We start from the raw sequence: 18,440 nt of genomic DNA, 5'->3' as shown, positions 1-18,440 counted from the left end.
GACTACTATTTTGTTACACTGACGAAAACCCTGGTTACCATGGTGATGGATGAGGGTTTGGTGGTGCAGATTAATCTTTACAGAGTGGGGGAAGTCAAATGTAGCTTGGCTTCAAACTTATTGTGTTGCTGCTTTCAAGTTGTGAGGTTGAAGTTGCACATCGTCTCACACTTTGTGTCACTCTTGGGAGAGAGGAGAGGTTTGTACCTGTTTTTCTCACATACCAGATTGGCCAGGAATGTTGTGGAGCTTGTAGGAAGAACTCTTTGGGAAGCAGAGTTTGTCTTGGGTGTTCCAATGAGAAGCCAGGTTTTCCAGATTTATGTCAGATTGGTCAGGGAATGTGTTATTAAGCTCCATGTCTGGGCTCATTCTACCGCATTTGAGCTTATGTGAAACAGTTGGATTCCTTTTTTGCCAGCTGTAGTTGTCTTCTGACACTTGGCCTGAGTTCGGTGTGTGCCCATTGGGCTTTTATGCCAGTTGGGCTGTGTCTTTGTGCATTGTTTAGTTTTGGGCTTTTTAAGGTGTATAGTTTTATTTGGCTAGACATTATGCTTCTCCTAAGCTAAGTAGCATAGCCACAGACATGTGACACAACATGAACACCCTAACAAGTCGATTTTCAAAATGCAGGACATGATATACTGGGCAACAAGTCAAAAATTTATTATATGTGAAACATAGGAAATAGTTTATTCAAATGTAATGAAAAAAGAAAAAAAACAAAGAAGCAACATAATACTAATTAAAATTAAAAAGCAATATATTACATAACTTCAACATCAAGGGAAATTCACATAACAATTGATTTCCAAAAAATGCAAAACAATTGTAAAACATTGAAATACATATGATATATTCATCTCATAAATGTTTTAAAACATAATTAGAATGCAACAATTGCATTATGAAAAGAAAAATGCTTGGGAGCTCTAATTGAGCACCCCCCATTGTGAAGACCCCACCACGTATAATAATTAACATTTAATTAATTAAGGAGATTTACGAAAATTATTCTAATTTATCTGTGATTTATGAAAATTATAGGGATCAATTCGTACATGATTCTATTGAGAATTTATTTTGAAATTAGAAATTGAAAGCCTAAATGGTTCAAAAGATTATAATTGGTGAATTGAATTATTTTAATTTCGAACATCGGACCATATGGGAGTTTAATTAACTATTCAATTCAAGTAGTAGAATTGAGATTTTATTAAGTGGGCCAGAATTAGAGTTGATTAAGTTGTGAGAATTGGGAATTAAATTTATTTATAAGGTGTTCAATCGAATATGTTATTTATTAACGAAGATTTTGAAGTTTAATATGAAATTGAAGGCCTTAATGATTTAAGAAACCAAAATTGAGGATGGAAATAAGTTTAATTTAATATTTGGAGCCTTTTGGGAGTTTAATTAAAAATTTGATTCAGAATGATAAATTAAATATAATTAATTGGGCCTTAACGAAAGTCAAATTAGACTAATTAAATTATGTGGGATTTATGATTAGTTATGATTAATTAACTTATGTGCTAATCAAGATGTATTAAGATCAAGTGTTGCCTAATTAAGTTAATTTTGATCATAAATTGAATGATCTAAAATTTGATGGTGTATGTAGATATGGGTGTGCAGAGAAATTCTGTGTGTGCAGGGAAATTCTTTAGGTGGGTGTGCATGTATGTCTTGAGGTGGAGCTCAAAGAAGAGGTGCAAGTGTGTGCACACGTGGGGCATTATTAAGAAGTGAAATGTGTGTTATATGTGAGTCAAGAAGAAGAGAGGGAGCTCATTCTTGAGTCCACCATTTTCTGCTGAAAAGAAGCTTAGAAAGAGAGTGAGTTTGAGAGCTCAAGGGTGTAGAGAGAGAAACCCACTTTGTGATGGAAATTGAAGGAATAACAAGGGGAGTTAGAGGAAATCAACACATTACCTTTGACATTGAAGCTTCCGGTAAGAGATTTATGTTTAATTCATGTACAAATTTTATATACTAGTTGAAATTAAGGAAGTTATGGAATCAATTTAAGGAACTTGTAAGGAAATGGGTTTGAATAAGAAAATTAAGTTAGGCTCATGGTTATGGAAATCAACTTAGAAATTAATTTTTTTTTTTTTTTTTTTGGGTTTGATTTTGAATGACTTACATGAATTTTGAGTCTCATTTTTACATGCATGTAAATTGGAGAAATTAAAGAATAAATATGGAAATTAATTTGGAGAATTAATTGTTTTTTTGGTTTTATTTTGTAGTATTTTCTCATAATACTTGAGATTGAGAAGGATTTAAGATTCTATTCATGGAATTAGAAGGAAATTGGGTTCTAAACATGAAATGGGTTACGTACATGTTTATAGTTATGGAAATAATTGTAAGAAGTCTTCAAATTGAGCTTGAATTTGGAAACCTTGACATATATGAGATGTATATTTACATGCACCATGAGTTTTGAAAGGATTTGAGCCACGCAAGTTTATTATGTATTTGATTTTGAAGAAAAAGTTTTGAAAACATTGAGTTCATGAGAAGGGTTTAATCATGGAGTTAAATGAAGTTTTGATTTTAATCTCTGATCCATGCATGTAATGTAATTTAAGAGTTTTATTTAATTTAAACATGTTGTGGAATATATTAAATTAGTTAGTTTTATTTGAATTACATACATGCAAATGCAATATTTGTTAGGAAAATTGATAAGAAAATGATGAGTTGGAGTTAAGATCAAGTTAATGAAAGTAAAATTAGAAAGTAATTATTTTGGACTTGATTTTGGAAAATTATGGTTAAATTAAGCTTCATAAATTACATGCAAATATGTTTTTACGAGTTTTATAACTTTAATTTCATGTTTTGAAAATCAAGGAAAAATATTTGAAATCTTTGCATGAATAAATCACTGATTTAGTAATGATTGATTAAGAAACCAAGTTAGAAATCTGTCCATTTGGAAAAGAAGGATTTAGTAATGAAAGAATATGTGAAATGAGAACCCGATTCATTTGAATAAAGAAAGAATAAGTATAGTAGAACTTCGGGTTTGTTTGTGTAGGTCGCTTGCACAAGGAGTATCATCCGGCCGAGCACAATGAGTAATTTCTTTGTAAAGATATTTTTGTGTCTGAATTACTTTGAGAATGACTATATTATCTGGTAATTTGGGCCACCTATGTTTTGTTATGAAACGTTTATGAAATGTTGATACTATAAGTTTGTGAACAAGAACCTTGGAACTGTTTAGTTATACTTTGAAACTATAAAACGTGTACGATACGATATGTTTTGAAAATGAGATTTTGTTAGATATGATAAGCTTTTCAAAAATGGAATTTGTTTAAGAAAGAATGAGTTCCTTTTGAAACGATAACTATGATAACAGCTTGGGAAATGTCTTTTGATCCCCAATGACTTCTGTATAGTATTTAACTCGTCATTTACGTTCAGTATAAGCTATTGACTCATTGTGATATAATATATGACATCAACCTTTTATGATCGTTTCGCATGATTTCGATTGTATTGATCATTTTGCATGATTTCAATTGTATCGATCGGTATGATATCTGCCCGTTATAGACGTTTTGAATAAAGTCACCGAAGTGGGCGTTTTGCATGAGCGCGTCCTATATGGACGTTTTGTACCAAGTCGTCCCAAGTGGACGTTTCGCATAAGTCGTCCAATAAGGATGTTCTGTATAATGTCGTCCTATATAAGCGTTTTGCATGAAGTCGTCCTCTGTGGGTGTTTTGTATGAAGCCGCTCAATAAGAGCGTTCCGAATGTTTCGTTCTGCAGTGAACGTTCTATGTGGTATTCCGACAAATTTTGATAAGGCAATTGGGTATTGCGAATTGTGAAAAGACTTGATGGTCCATATTAGTTATTATATGTTTCTGAAGTATGCTTTAATTATGTGAAGAACACTATATTGTTTTGTTTAAGCTATGGATCTTATTTATTTAACCTCTTTACATCGAGATTATTCACTGGGCTCCAGCTCACTGTATTATTTATGTATGTAGGTGATCAGGCACGTGACTAAGCCTACAACTTCTGCCTGGACTTTGTCCTGTCAACCAACCTATGTCTCCCGTAGAGGTTCCAGATATGTCAAATGGTCAAAGCCATGTGATTAAAGTTTAAGTTTCATTTATTTTGTAGTTAGGGATAAGTCCTTTTTTGTCTAATCGGTATATATGATGATGTGATATATATGTATAAAAAAACAAAGTTTAAAATTTTTCTGTCTCATGTAAGTCTGCACAGCTTAATGGACATTGTATATTTATTATTTACTTCCGCTAGCCCCTAATAATTTGTTTTCTGTTTAAGAGGCCTTCGGTAATCTACGGATTACTGGCCGGTTACGATACTAAACCTATGGGGGCGGGTTTTGGTCGTGACACCAATCCACCCCTAATGATGTGGAATGGACCCACACTCCTCACTCCTTATCCCTCCTCTCTCTATCTCTCTCTATTTTCTCTCTCTTTCACCTCATTAGAGGTCAAAATGTGGGTAATGTATTGGGGGGATGTAGCACCACTCTTATGAAAAATGCAAAACATTGTTACTATAAAGAGATTCATTACATAGGTCATCTAGTATTACCGAAGAGTCTACCAAGTGTCTGTGAAGCTAAAAAGCATAGACACTTCTATAGAGGAGGCGTGTCGTGTTGGACACCCATGTAGAACACAACACTGTGTGGATACTCTTAAAAATTGTGTCCAACACTTCTTCAACGTGGCTTAATTAAAAATGTAAATTCATAATATCGGACATTTTACGGACACTTTGGCAATACTTCTTAAACCATCCAAACATAACCTATGTGATGAATGTCTTCATAGTAACAATGTTTTGTATTATTTGGAATGCAACTTATTCAATTTAATGTATTGAACCACTTATAAGATGAATACACCATGCAATGGCGGAGCCAAGAAATTAAATCAGATAGGGCACTTATTAATTAAAACATTGAAAATTTTTACAAAAAATATTTCACATAAATTTTTACGATTGACTTCAAGAAAGATAAATATATGTATGTATATATATATATATATATTTTATTTGTAACTAGTATATCATAAACAATATAAAATAAAATAAAATAAGCCATGGATATAAGATTTAAAATAAATTATATAATGATAAAATAAATTTTTATACAAAATTTCAGTAAAAATTCAATATAATAGTAGTACCGCGTTATCATTGACATATGATATCACCAACCAATAGTAAAGAAACACATGGAGGGTAAACCCCACAAGTCAAATATAACTAGCAATTCAATAAATTCCATATCTTCATTGAGATTAATTATAATTGTATGTCAATAATGATAGACATCATCATTGTATTGAAATTTTCATAGATACTAATATGACTTATCGTAATATCTTTATTTTTAATAAATAAATAAAAAACAACCATTATTATTATAATAATTTTAAAAATGTCATTGATATTTCACTCCAAATAATATATTATAATTTTTTTATTTAAAATATATTCTTTATATTTGCAAAAAAAAAATTCCCAAAACCCAGGGGGGGCACATGACCCCCTGGACTAGCTGTGGCTCCGCCACTAACACCATGTATATTTCTATATTCTCCAATTGTTTTACATTCTTGAGATTGTAATTGTTATGTAAATGATATTTTGATGTTTAATTTATAAGACTCTTTAATTTTAGTTAGTGTTATGTTTTTTTGTTATTTACCTTTGAATAAACTATTCATATATTTTACATACATAATAAATTTATAAAATATAAATTTTTAACATGTCCTAGAAGTGTTGTGTCTTGCATTTTTTTTGAAATCGATGTGTTGGCGTGTCATTGCCGTGTCCATGTCTGTGCTACTTGGGTGTAAAGTGTATGATATTATGAATTTAATTTTTTAATGAAGACATGTTGAAGAAGTACAAAACAATTTAAGGAGTGTCCGTAGATTGTTAGTGTCTGACACAAGTGTCCAATGTGACATGCCTCCACCATAGAAGTTTACATGCTTCTTAGCTCCTTAGTTAAGGAGTGCTTACCTGGTTGCCCTCTAGCGAGTCTTAAACTATATTGTAATATCCTATATTTTGTCATAAAATTTTCTTACTTAACAAAACGAAACAAAAAAGATGAGCAATTGTTCTAGTTCTAACACAATCCAGCAACTAAATTCATAATTAGAAAACCTCACCTGCAATTTAGATTCAAATTCTTCAGGGGACCAGTTAATCAGTTCAAGTTCTCCAGCAGCAACCTAAAAACCAAGCGATTACACATTTCACACATAAATCAAAAAATTGTTATTGTTAAAGAAAACCAAGAGCAATATCACAAATAAAGATGGGAAAGAAAAACAATTACAGAACAATTTCTTCCATTTAACTTCCTCCTACACATTTTCTCGTATTCAGGTTTACCTTCAATTACTCCATGCATTTCTCTCCAAGCTATTTCTGCTCAATATGTTCATCTAATTCTATTTTGGGTGAATATATAGTAACAATATAATCTGCCAGAGGAGAACATTTAAGACTATGAGCATAATTGCATGTAACTTCCTCCACATTTCATGTATGTTTAACTATAAGCACAATTGCATACAACTCCCCATCCCATTCATGTTTTGGTCTTTCTTTATGCACTGACATAAAATCCAAGTTTCTTATCTGCAGGTTTTTCTTCAACCTACATATCTTTTCCTATGGACTTGGGACTACCTAAAAGAAATATAAGACCATGAATACTTCAAATGATGATGTGGCAGAGACACTTTGAATTAGAAATTATACAATATCATCAAACAAGTTAGTTTGTTAAAGCATTTTCACTATAATAATAACCGAAGAATGTCTACAATTAACTGAAAATTAAAATAATAAGCGAAATTTTTTTGCATGGATATAAATAATTATTCCATAATTGCATTGTTCTTCAAAATGCTGAAGATATATGGCATGCATAAGTGAGAGAAGGTCAGTGATAAATCCTACCCCTCCAGCACCAGCAGCAATAGCAGGAGCAATGAGGACGTCAGCTTTTCTCAGAACATCAACTGCTTCAGGCATACAGGGCATATTGGAACCTAGGGGACATAAAAAAATAATAATAATAACAAACATAATTTTATAAAAAAAAAAAATGAAAAAGAAAAAAGGAACTAAAAGCATCATCATATTGAGAACCACTACCTTCTACTAGTATACGACAACCTGAATTAACTAAATTAATGGCATCAGACTGATCAATTTCATTTTGCAAAGCACAAGGAAATGCAACATCACACCTTTCTGTCCAAGGTTTTGCTTCATCATAGTACTTAGAACGAGCATAAGTCTTTGAATAGTCTCTGCACACGCCACTTAATGAATAAGGAAATATCGAAGTTATTGAATGGTGCAATTTGGTACATAATGACAGGACAACAAACCTCAAAGTTCTTTGTTGAGCTTTAATATCTCTCAAAAAAGCTATTTTCAAGTAATCAAATCCATCCTCATCCACCAAATAACCCTTGGAATCTGTACAATATTTTTTTTCGGCAAAGGCACGTGTTTATACAAACTGTCCATAAAATGGTATTCAGTCATTGTAGGGATTAACTACTGTCACTCCTAAAGTACCTAGGAAATAAAAATAATAATGAAATGCAAAAACAGTTATCACTTAGGATTTTCCACACTTTACGTACTGGTTTTAACAGACAACATCAGAGATGAAACAACCCTAAACCATTTGTTTCTACTACAAAGTAGATATACATTGGTAGAAAACCAGTTCTTAGAGTCACTTCAACTGAAAGGTCTGAAACTAAACACCTATGTGAATCACATTCAAAAGCATAGGAACACTTCTAGAATAAACCCGACTCAAATGCATGTACTATGTTGCTTGGGGTCAACTTTCTCACATGGTATCAATCAACATTATCATTATTGCACAAATCAATACAAATGGAAACAACCGATTTGGCAATTTTGAAATTTTTCCAATTTGTTACTGACCATCACTGTTTTAATTATATTTCCAATTTATCCTATTCCTGCAAGCAACCATGCTTCTTAGAAGTGGATTAAATGCTTAATAATCAGAAGATGTGTTATCCGTGATGATAAGCCCACTATAGATAGAATGTAAAGGCCAAAAGACAAACTCAATGAAATTTATCAAGTTATGTAGGACAAAAATATTGTATTGCATGTATAAATCGTAACAGAATTTTCTGTGTACTCCACTCTGAAAAACAAAATGGGGGGGGAGAAAAACTTATGCCCACTTGATTATTTATGGATACTAATCACAAGCATATTTAAGAGATGGCATTGCCAATTGTAACTGGTTGAAAAAAAACAATTGAAACATTACAAGACATCCTATAGCCACAACGACTCTAAAAGCTAAGCATGATGATGCAGTATTTCAGCATATGCTCCAAGTTAAAATAACAGCTCAAATACATATTTACTTTTACTTGTAAAAAGAAGAGGTGCAAAGTGCTAAATCAGAAGAACAGGTTTACAGGGAGGAAAAAATGAGAGAATTAAAAGCATTTCAAATAAATTAATTTTTGTCGAACCAAAAAATAAAAATAAAAATTTTGTCGCACCACAAAAAAAAAAAAAACCTCCTTCATATGATTTGATTTGAAAATAATTTAATTGGACATTAGAGCATACCTGATACTGTGATGGGAATAGCACCAAAAGCAAGAAGCTTCTCTATAACATGCATTGCAATCTTTCCAGAACCACTAACAACGCATCTGGACAAGTTCAGATAGGAACAGTTAAAACGAACTTATCAAATGACAAAACTTTTACATCATGTCTCTTGCTCTTCTTTTCGTAAATGAAGCAGTCAATAAGCCTAAGAAAAAATATACGGTAAATCAAATCACCTTCTTGAGGCTTCTGACAATTATACATGCCTATCCTCATGATTTTTAAGTTAACACTGACCTCCCTTCTGGTTTGCATGACCATCAAAAAGGTAGGCAAAACAAGTTGTCATCATGAATTTAACTTATTTCAGTAACAACTTTGCCCTTCTCTAATCTAGTTATGTTCATCCATTTTCTAATATTTTTTGTTTTGATCTATAATCAATCGAATGTAACAAGTAGAACTCTCATGCACTTTATCCCCATTTTGTTTTTGTTGTTGTTGTTGTTGTTCAAGTTCGTCTAGTAACGAGAAAGTATGGTTCTTGGTTTGACAAAAGGAGTTCCGCGGTTTGACAATTGGTCTTAGCCATAATTTATGTAAAAAAATACAACGAACGTAGTTCATTTTTCAAATATAGAATCAAGGCATGAATAAAAGGTTTGGCACATGTCTTTTGAAGTGCCTATGTTCTTAAACCACATCCCCAAGCCAGAGACTCTGTCACCCACAAGTTCTCTTCATGAACCATCCAGTTTGCTAGGATTTTGCTGTAAAGTCACTTCAGGATCAGTGTAGCACTTGTGCCTTTTAAAACCTTTGATAAATGTATTTGGACCCTTCATTCTATTTTGGAAACCTTTGGTGTTGTGTACTTTAGTTTTGGAGGAGTACAAATTGATTTAAACTTGTTGGGTTTGATTGTTCGCACTTATTCTCGTCAAAAGTTCCTTGGAGACTTAGAAATTCCATTCTAGGGTCAACACCAGCCTTCCTCGGGTCGACCCTTACCTGTTGATGAAGTTCTGGAAGTGTTGCTGGAACATAGGATAGACACCAGACTGGGAGAAGGTCGACCCTCTTCTGTCTGTGTGTTGGTCGCTGGAAGATAGGGTAGACACCAGTCTGGGGTAGGGTTGACACCTGCAGTGCAGTCAAAGCTTTCCCAGATTTTTTTTCCTCTTTGGTGTCGACACCATTGTTGCAGGGGTCGACACCTATGACTTTTTCCCAGATTTTTCTACCGGTTTGGGCCTACTTTTTGGAGATATTTTGACTAGATATTTTGGGTTGACTTTGGGGCTTATTTCTATTTTGACCTAGTACTATAAATAAGTTCCCACTTAACCCTTTTCTTTATTTCTTCTTTTCTTTTCTCCCTCTAAACCGTATCACTCTCTCTCCCTCTCCAAAATCACTTTTTTTGCTCAAAGATCTCTAGATCTACTCACCTAGAGTGATCTTTTCACCATAGTCCTTTGAGATGGATTGTAGATCTCGTCAAGGGCTTCCGTTTGGTCCTAGTGGTTCGTGGTTTTGTCGCCAGTGATTTTTGGATGGTTTTCTCTCCTAAGCTTGAGGTAGGGATTTCCTTACTCTTTTTCAATACCTCGTTCATAGATAGACATGTGGTAAATTTATATTGCATGAAAATCATATCCATATTGGATTTCTTTGAAAATCATGAAAGGGAACCTAGGGTTGGTTGTTTCAGAATAAGTTTGTTATCATTGATTGTTGTTTGGGCTAATTGGGGTGTAATCTAGCAAGATATTGTTGAAAGAAGAGAAAGCCCTAAATTATATTTTGATTTGGTAAATTAAAAGGGAGGATGGTTGAACAATATTTGTAAATTACTATTGTTAATATGGGTTGTGTAAATGAGTTAATGGCTAAGGGATTAACTATGGCATTGGGGTTATTTTGAAATGAACGTATTGAACTGAGATGGGTTATGCCTTTCTTATCCGTGGAATTGGTTTTGTGAAATGAAAATAATAAATTGGTTTTGTGAATTGGGAAAAGTGGGTTGGAATAAGTGTTGGAATATGTTGACCTGGAAAATTATGGAAGTTGATCTTGAAAATGGAAAATGAAATGATAACTCTATTTGAGTCTCAGAAAATAAATATGAGAGTTGAACTATTATATCATGAGTGTTGAATACACACATTTGGGGGTTGTACCTTTAACTATCGTACTAGTGTCGTTGTTGGGTTTAAGATCTCATGAGAGTTGAGTCATTTTAATAAGTATGTTGAATACATGCATCTAGAGGTTTTGTCATTGGTCATCGGTGGAGGATGACATTGTTGTGTTGAATTGTTGTGTATGCATTACACTTGTGTTGGTTGAACATTATTGAATAGTTTATGTGTATGTATTACACTTGGTTGTGCTTTGTTGCGTTGTAATGGTTGGTGTTATATACCACACTTAGAATGAGTGATACTAGTACCTTCCAGCTAGCGCCTGGAGAACTTGGCAGAGGTACAGGTACCTTCCAGCTTGTGTCTGGAGAACTTGGTAGAGGTACCAGTACCTTTCAGCTTGTGTCAGAAGAACTTGGCATGTCATTTGCCGAAAGGTGTACCCTTAACTTATCGTGCTTATGGTAGGTAGAGCAGAGCTTTTTATCATCATTGTTTCAGTGTATCTGAGTATGTTATGGGTTACGATGGTTACAGTTTTGAAAGGCCGAGTTGCCTCATTTGTTGATCACATACTTGTTGATGATTTGTTGTTTCCCTTTTTACTAAAGGTATGCATGTATAGGTATGAATGTGTTGGGAACAGACATAAATACTATTTTGAGATTTTGGAAAGTGTGAAGGAAATTGGATATTTGTGAACATGTTTTGAAAAAGGCAAATCTGCTGTAAGTATGGAATATGGGAGAAAAGTAATGGGCTTGGTGAAATTGTTTTCTAGAATTGTTATTGTCATGAAGGTTTGGGGAAAAGGGGTTGTTAGAATTTCCCATCTTTACCTTCACCTACTCCACTACACACTCCACTTCACCTACCTCCACTTCACCACACACTCCACTTCACCTACCTCCACTTCACCACACACTCCACTTCACCTAACCCACTATCACCTCCACTACACCTACTACCACATTTTCTTCTATATATAGATTGTATAGGAATTGTAATAAATCAATCTTGTAATACAGAATCATCACAATCAATCAATAATACAATTCTCTATTTCTCTTTATACATTAAATTTCTACATGGTATCAGAGCAGGTTTAGAACCTACTATTTTCGCTTCCCCGGCGGGCGGCAACCTCACCTTAGCCGCCCGCCGGACCTCAACCTAGTCCGCTAAGATTTTTTTACACATACCTCGCCAAAGCAAAACCTCCAACAAGCACTCATCTCCTTCCAATGGCTGCGGCGGGAGGGGCTTCTTCGGACGTGACCGAAGGACCAGTTCTCAGCCTCATCAACAAGCGTCTTGTTTGCAGAGACCCCAGATGATAGTTCCATACATCAACAAATCTGGTTCGATGCTCTTTCCTTTCATTTCTTTCAAGATAACAGTGGCATTCTCCATCTGTTTTGCCTTAATATACCCATGAACAAGGACAGTATAGAGTTGCTGGTTTGGAGCTACCTTGGCTTTCAGCATTGCTGTAAAAACTTCTCCAGCTTCCTTCATCCTCCCTTCTTCACATAGACCATCAAGTAAAGCTGTATACGTAATGATGTTCAGCTCGACACTTGCCTGCAACACTAGTTGAAGTTTGATCCAGCGATTGACTGGGTACCTCACCATTTTTCCTCTGTAATGCGCTCTTCACATTCTTTGATCAAGTTGGTGAATCTCAAATCTCACTTGACCGATTTCTCTCTCTCTCTGGTCCCTTTCTCTCCCTAGACCCACTTTAATTATACACATGATTCCCTTTCTTTTCTTTATTCTCCACCCAGGCAACAATTCAAAATACAACCACATGATTCCCTTTCTTTTCTTTTCTTTATTCTCCACCCACACAACTTTACACCCAACTCTCCAGCGCATGGGATATATGTATATATATTATATATCTTACATATTACGGTTGTGGTTCTTGATGAAAAGCTGAAAGAATCCTTGCCAGAGCCTGATACCCAACTCTCCAATATATTAGATATATAATATATATACCAGCCACTCTTTCTGTTTTTTTTTGCGAAACCAATTATAAAATAAAAATAAAAAAAATAAATAAATAAATAAAAAAAAAAAAAAGGTTACTCACGTGATCCACCAAGACCACTCCACTTTCTTTTCTTTTACTATATATATAATATATATATATATGTATATATTTATTATCATATATTACTTTTGCACAACCTCATATCATTTTTTCTTTTTCTCCTGACACAGCTGCGTCACTCTTTCCCTTTTGCACTCCACTCCAATTTCTTTATTTTTTTATCTTTTCTTTTTCATTTCCAACACACAAAAAAAAAAAAAAAAAAAAAAAAAAAAAAAAAACCCAAAATCATTTACAAATTTGCACAACACACCATATTTTATTCATCTCAGGGATCAACCCCGTTCACTATTTTACATCAAAAAAAAAAAAAAAAAAAAAAAAAAACAAAAACAAAAACAAAAACCACATCCATAGGCAGAATTTTTCTTCTCTACTCTGCTGCAGGTCTCTTCTTTTTGCCTCCGTCTTGGGCGGTCCTTGACGGTATTGCCTCCGTGTTTCCCACTCCACTGAGCACGTTCACTCCCTGCTCCTCCACTGCAGCATATGGAGGCCCTCCAAATCGGAACATCACGGTGGCCTTCCGCTTCAGCTCCTTGTTTTCTGTCTTTAGCACACTTATCTCTGCTCGCGCATCCTTATACATGCGTTGGAGCAGAGCCAGCTGGGAGTTTAAATGCTGCACCTCATTTGTTCTACTCTGCAGCCGGTTCGACAAGTTTGTGACCGCCGTCATGCTTTCCACACATGCCTTCAGAGTATACTGATTGGCCTCCACATCCGACTGCACTGCCATTCTTTGCTCCACCGACCGCATCGGAAAGTTCAACGGAGCAAACTCCGGAGTGTTTGGTTGAGGTTCACTGGCCACCGCACCAATTATTTCTCTTGTGGGCTCGTTCAGTTCTGGAAAGAGCGTGAGCAGGTTCTGGGTAGCTGGACGGGAAGAAGAGGCCATGTTTTTTGGGTTGCTAAGTGTTTCAGCGAAATAGCAATTTCAGACTGGTAATGTTCGGAAGGGTTGGTGACAGAATGGCAACAGAGTGTTCCAGAATCTCTTTCTCAGAAACGGAAGAGTTTTTTCAAAGGATTTTCGGCGGTTTCAGACTGGTTTGCACAGCCTCCGCCTCAACCTTGGTTAAATAGTCGAGGCAGCCACGCGCATCGCGCGCCTCTTACCACCAGCCGACAAACGGGCACGCAAGCCAAGGCGCCCACGTGCCTCGCCATCATGTCCGGCACACCTTTTGATGAATTGGGCACGCCTTTTGATGGCACGCCTTTTTTGACAAAATTGGGCACACCTTTTGAGGGTATCACTTTTACAAGGGTCCGACAAGACTCTATAAACTGTCCCGACATTTGATACCGGTTAGCTTTTTCAAGGGTCCGACAAGACTCTGTAAACTGTCCCGACATTGATTCCGGTTAGTTTCTACAAGGGTCCAGCAAGACTCCGTAAACTGTCACAACATTGTCTTCTACAACGGTCCGACATGACCCCATAAACTGTCTTCTACAACGGTCCGACATGACCCCATAAACTGTCTTCTACAAACGGTCCGACATGACCCCATAAACTGTCTTCTACAACGGTCCGACATGACCCCATAAACTGTCTTCTACAACGGTCCGACATGACCCCATAAACTGTCTTCTACATCGGTCTGACACCACCATACAGTGTCCTCTACAACGTTATGACACCCCATACAGTGTCTTCACCAACGGTCTGACACGACCATACAGTGTCTCCTATCCTTTTTTTTTTATTTTTATGTATTTTCTTGTTTTGTTACTCTCTCCAAACTCAAGTTGGTTAGTTTCTCTCCTCCTTGAGTTTGCGGGGGGCTGTTAGAATTTCCCATCTTTACCTTCACCTACTCCACTACACACTCCACTTCACCTACCTCCACTTCACCACACACTCCACTTCACCTACCTCCACTTCACCACACACTCCACTTCACCTAACCCACTATCACCTCCACTACACCTACTACCACATTTTCTTCTATATATAGATTGTATAGGAATTGTAATAAATCAATCTTGTAATACAGAATCATCACAATCAATCAATAATACAATTCTCTATTTCTCTTTATACATTAAATTTCTACAGGGGTAATGAAAAGAAAAGAAAGGTGGATCGCTTACAGTGTTGAATGAAAAGAATGTGTTAGAATTTACCATCACCTACCACCACTACCACCTCACCTACTCCACTAAACCTAACCCACTACACCACTACCACCTCCACTTCACCTACACCACTACCACCTCCACTTCACCTACTACACCTATATCTCCTATATAAGGAGCCTCTCACATTTGTACTAATATATCTATCAATCAATAAACAACATATCAATCAATAATAATACATACAATTTATTCTCTCTCTTTCTCTATACATTATTTCTTACATGGTATCAGAGCTGGTTTAAAACCTAGTATTTTCGCTTCCCCGGCGGGCGGCAACCTCACCTTAGCCGCCCGCCGGACCTCAACCTATTCCGCTGATAAAATCAACAAAGATTTGTGCAACTGTAGTCATGTGTGAGGCTGATGGAGAAGAATTCTTCACCTCATATGACGAGACAGTCTGGAACTGGAATTCTGCAGCAGCTAGATTATAGCTTGGTTGAGTGCCAAGCTTTGGTTCTTCCACCCACTCTTGAACTTGCCCAGCAAAGTGTGAAGATTCATGCTTGTGTTGGAGGGACTAGTGTGCGCGAAGATCAGCGCATTCTCTCCAGTGGGGTTCATGTTGTTGTTGGTACTCCTGGTCGTGTGTTTGACATGTTGCGGAGACAATCACTTCGCCCTGTTTACATCAAAATGTTTGTCTTGGATGAAGCTGATGAAATGCTGTCACGAGGTTTTTTAAAAATCAGATCTATGATATTTTCCAGTTGCTGCCACCCAAAATCCAGGTTGGGGTGTTCTCAGTTGCTGCCACCCAAAATCCAGGTTGGGGTGTTCTCTGCCACAATGCCACCAGAGGCTCTTGAAATCACCAGGAAATTCATGAATAAGCCTGGAAAGAGAAAAAGCTCATGCTAGGATTTGCGAAGTGATTCGCTGCAGGAATTTTGGCTTTGGATGAAACCCTTACCATACTCCACTTATTTGGCTTTGGGGACACAGCATGCTTTTTCAGAAAAAAAAAAAAAAAAAAAAAAAAAAAAAAAGCCGCACAACCCCTTTTCTTTTCTTTTCTTTATTCTCCACTCACACACAATTATCATCACCTATTGCACCTCACCCGTTGCTCCACTTTCTTTCTTTTCTTTTATTTTATTTATTTCTTTATTTATTTTATTAAAAAAAAAAAAAAAAAAGGCAGAAGAAGAAGACAAACTGCACACCAAACTCATTTCCTTTTATTCATGTCGGGGCTCACCCCGATCACCATTTTACACAAAAAAAAAAAAAAAAAAAAAAAAAAAACCAACCCAACACAAATCGGCACAGTGGGATTTTTCTCTACTCTGCCGCCGGTCTTTTCTTCTTGCCTCCGTCCTGGGCGGCCCTTGCCGGTGTTGCCTCCGTGTTTCCCACTCCACTGGGCATGATCACTACTCCCTGCTCCTCCACTGCAGCATACGGCGGACCTCCAAATCGGTTAGCTCCTTTAGGGGTCCGACAAGACTCTGTAAACTGTCCCGACATTGATTCCGGTTAGCTCCTTTATGGGTCCGACAAGACTCTGTAAACTGTCTCGACATTGATTCCGGTTAGCTCCTTTATGGGTCCGACAAGACTCTGTAAACTGTCCCGACATTAATTCCGGTTAACTCCTTCATGGGTCCGACAAGACTCGTAAACTGTCCCGACAGTGATTCCGGTTAGCTCCTTTATGGGTCCGACAAGACTCTGTAAACTGTCCCGACATTGATTCCGGTTAGTTTCTACAAGGGTCCAGCAAGACTCCGTAAACTGTCACAACAACTGTCACAACATTGTCTGCTACAACGGTCCGACATGACCCCATAAACTGTCTTCTACAACGGTCCGACATGACCCCATAAACTGTCATCTACAACATTATGACACCACCATACAGTGTCCTCTACAACGTTATGACACCACCATACAGTGTCTTCACCAACGGTCTGACACGACCATACAGTGTCTCCTATCCTTTTTTTATGTATTTTCTTGTTTTGTTCCTCTCTTCAAACTCAAGTTGGTTAGTTTCTATCCTCCTTGAGTTTGCGGGGGGCTGTTAGAATTTACCATCACCTACCACCACTACCACCTCACCTACTCCACTAAACCTAACCCACTACACCACTACCACCTCCACTTCACCTACACCACTACCACCTCCACTTCACCTACTACACCTATATCTCCTATATAAGGAGCCTCTCACATTTGTACTAATATATCTATCAATCAATAAACAACATATCAATCAATAATAATACATACAATTTATTCTCTCTCTTTCTCTATACATTATTTCTTACAGAATGTTTTTGAGAAAAGTTCCTATATAAGTATATTTCGGTATAAACCGTCACTTTATATATATGATATGACTTGATGCGTTCATGATCATAGCTATCTGTAAGTTGCTATTGTTTAGGATCATATTGAGATCCTTACTGAACTTTATGTTTATCCCACGTTGCTAATCTTTTTTCAGGTGAACGTCGAGAGGTGTTTCAAGATTGAGGATCTTCTTTATGTGTTAGCCACGGGGCCTTTTATTTGTAGGCAGAATGCCATTGATGTAAAAAGGTTAAACCCTTTCTTTTACTGTTAAAGATGTAAGCTTGCAGGCAATTATTTAAATATATACATGTTGCATTTACGGATGAGAGAATTTTTATTTATTCTTACAAATGATGTAAAGAGTTTCCGCATGTTATCTCTGAAATTGAATATGTTTAATGAATTTGATAATGGATTCCGAGTAATAAAATGTGGGGCGTGACAATCAAGTTGCTGAATAGTTTTCATTGTTAAAAGCCATCCCATGACCACAACCTTCACTGAAATCCACCTTATTAGTGACCACCTCATTAGAAAGCACTTCCAAAGCCACCACCTCCACTAAACACACCATGATAACCACACACAACCATACATACCTGAAAGTTTATTTGTTTAAATTTTTTTAAATCTGAAAAATAATCTCGCAAATTATGAATATCTCCATCATGTCTGTCAATTAACCTCAACATTATTCACCTTATTTCCCCTTACAAATTTTTCTGAACCAGCAGCTTTTGCTTGAATTGTCATTCAATACCTCTATCAGAATTTCATTAGAGCATAAGCTTTGTGTTAGAGCTGAATCTAAAGGTTATGATCTTATTGAGAAACTCCATACAAAAGCCATATTTCTCAGTGAGGGGGAGTGCTGGATGGATAAGGTCTTTTACGACGCAAGAAGTAGGGGCAAACAGGTCTTCTTTGCAATCTTACAAGTCAGTCATCACAAACAAGATGAGGATCAGTGCAAAAACAAGCAGGAAAATAACTGCAAATTATCTTTATTCTAAATTAGATAGTAAAGATGGAAA

At 36.1% G+C, this 18,440-nt stretch overlaps 1 protein-coding gene across 2 annotated transcripts in view; it reads right to left on the bottom strand.

Moving 5' to 3' along the window:
- Nucleotides 1-18,440, bottom strand: part of LOC114283566 (uncharacterized) — a 46,910-nt gene that overhangs the window by 13,497 nt on the left and 14,973 nt on the right. Inside the window, exons 10-14 of one of the 2 annotated variants that reach the window (XM_028226425.2) lie at nt 8,698-8,783; nt 7,452-7,542; nt 7,213-7,370; nt 7,015-7,106; nt 6,216-6,278 (exon numbers count right to left, since the gene is read on the bottom strand). In XM_028226425.2, coding sequence (XP_028082226.2) covers nt 6,216-6,278; nt 7,015-7,106; nt 7,213-7,370; nt 7,452-7,542; nt 8,698-8,783 — 490 coding nt within the window. The remainder of the gene's footprint in view (nt 1-6,215; nt 6,279-7,014; nt 7,107-7,212; nt 7,371-7,451; nt 7,543-8,697; nt 8,784-18,440) is intronic. The other variant, XM_028226427.2, reaches the window with a different exon arrangement.

The sequence above is a fragment of the Camellia sinensis genome, chromosome 4, assembly GCF_055761805.1.
Source record: "Camellia sinensis isolate YWXY chromosome 4, ASM5576180v1, whole genome shotgun sequence".
Taxonomy (NCBI): domain Eukaryota; kingdom Viridiplantae; phylum Streptophyta; class Magnoliopsida; order Ericales; family Theaceae; genus Camellia; species Camellia sinensis.
This window is presented reverse-complemented; position numbering and strand designations above follow the sequence as displayed.